Below are 1,778 nucleotides of genomic sequence, written 5' to 3'. Positions count from 1 at the left end.
ATTTAACTTTATTTTTATTTTATGCATGTGGGTGGTTTGTGTCTGTCTGTGTACCATGCACATGCATGTTGCCAGTGGAGGCTAGAAGAGGGTATTAGATCCCCCGGAACTGGACTAACAGATGGTTGTGAGCTCCTATGTGGGTGCTAGCAATTGAACTCAGGTCCTCTAGAAGAGCATCTAGTACTCTTAACTGCTAAGCTATCTCTCTCGTGTGATTCTGTACATTTTTTAACTACTGAAATCCCCATCTCCCCCAGGACCACTTCTATTGCAAAGTACAGTCTTTTTTAGGGCCATTTTTACGTCACGATTCCTCAAACAGTATATGATGGGGTTGAGAAGGGGAACAACGACGGTGTAGAGAACTGACACCACTTTGTTTGAATTGTAGGCATACATGAGCTTAGGACGGGCATATGTAAAGAGGGTTGTGGAGTAAAAAAGAGTTACAACAGTCAGATGAGAGGCACAGGTGGAGAAGGCCTTTTGACGACCCTGAGCTGATGGGATCTTGAGAATGGTGACAAGGATAATGGCATAAGATGTCACTACCACACAAAGAGGGACAGCAATGACCATGAGGGCCAAGAAGAAGTCCACTAGCTCAGCCTGAGAAGAGTCCTCACAGGAGACATTGAGGAGTGGAGAGATATCACAGAAGTAGTGATTGATATGCGGTGTGCCACAGTAGTGTAACCGAGCTATGAAAACCATCTTAATCATGGCAGTCATGAGCCCACAGAACCAGCATCCCCCAGCCATTACTCCACAGAGCTGATTGGTCATAATGACAGGGTAGCGTAGTGGATTGCAAATAGCTACATAGCGATCAAAGGCCATGACGGCAAGGAGTATGTACTCAGTACAGACAAAGGTCACAAAGAAGTAAAGTTGTGTCATGCAGCCATTGAATGAGATGCTCTTGTCCTTGCTGAGGAAGTCTACCAGCATCTTGGGACTGATGACAGTGACATACCACATCTCCAGGAAAGAGAGGTGGCTTAGAAAGAAGTACATGGGCTTATGCAGTTGCCCGTCACTGCGGATGGCCAGGATGATGAGAAGGTTCTCTACCAGGGTCAGCAGGTAGGTTACCAAGAAGACACAGAAGAGCAGAAACTGGAAGGATGGTCGTGTTGGAAATCCAAGAAGAATAAAATGTGTTGTGGTGGTCCAATTGTCTACTTGCAGAACCTTGATTACCATGGCTGGCTGCGGGCATAGACAAAGTCAGTTCCTTTTGTGTCCCAAGTACTATCCTGTGATTGATTATATTGACAATCTGCCTCTAGCAATTCATCCAAATAAGAGCTTTCCTGCTTTTATGTATTTGTGTCCTCTTGAATTATGAACTAAAACTCTTGAGTAGCAACTGGGTATAAGGAGTCTGTATTTTGAGTTTTAAAAATATTAGCTTAAGAGGTATGACTTGTCCAGGTCACAGAGCAATAAAATTAGACCTCCAGAGTCCAAGTACTGTGCTTTTTCAACATATCACTACTGGGCCTAGGGCAGTCCTTTTTTACTACCCTTTCACTCTGGTCAAAGCATCCAAAGTATCCCATGTAGGAGAAGTAGGAGATTCAATTGTTCACTAGATGTAACTTCTAGGATGAGGGGATCATTTTCAGAACCCTACTTACCTGTAAAATAGACAAAATCATATTTGTTTAACCTAAAAATATTACAAATCAATAGCTGTGCATACCCATCAGTTAATATCAAATAAAAGTCCTGTGTGAACATTTACCACCTTCTCAGAGGAAAAAGTTGGA

General features: G+C 43.0%; 1 protein-coding gene across 1 annotated transcript; it reads right to left on the bottom strand.

Annotated features, from left to right (window-relative positions):
* Positions 1-231: 231 nt before the first annotated feature.
* LOC116071306 (olfactory receptor 6Y1) lies at positions 232-1,209 on the bottom strand. Its single transcript, XM_031342815.1, has one exon. The coding sequence runs from the start codon at positions 1,207-1,209 to the stop codon at positions 232-234; it is 978 nt and encodes a 325-aa protein (XP_031198675.1).
* Between the last annotated feature and the right edge of the window lie 569 nt (positions 1,210-1,778).

Source organism: Mastomys coucha, unplaced genomic scaffold, assembly GCF_008632895.1.
Source record: "Mastomys coucha isolate ucsf_1 unplaced genomic scaffold, UCSF_Mcou_1 pScaffold1, whole genome shotgun sequence".
Lineage (NCBI taxonomy): Eukaryota > Metazoa > Chordata > Mammalia > Rodentia > Muridae > Mastomys > Mastomys coucha.
Note: the sequence above shows the minus strand (reverse complement) of the source record. Positions and strands in the feature narration are given on the sequence as shown.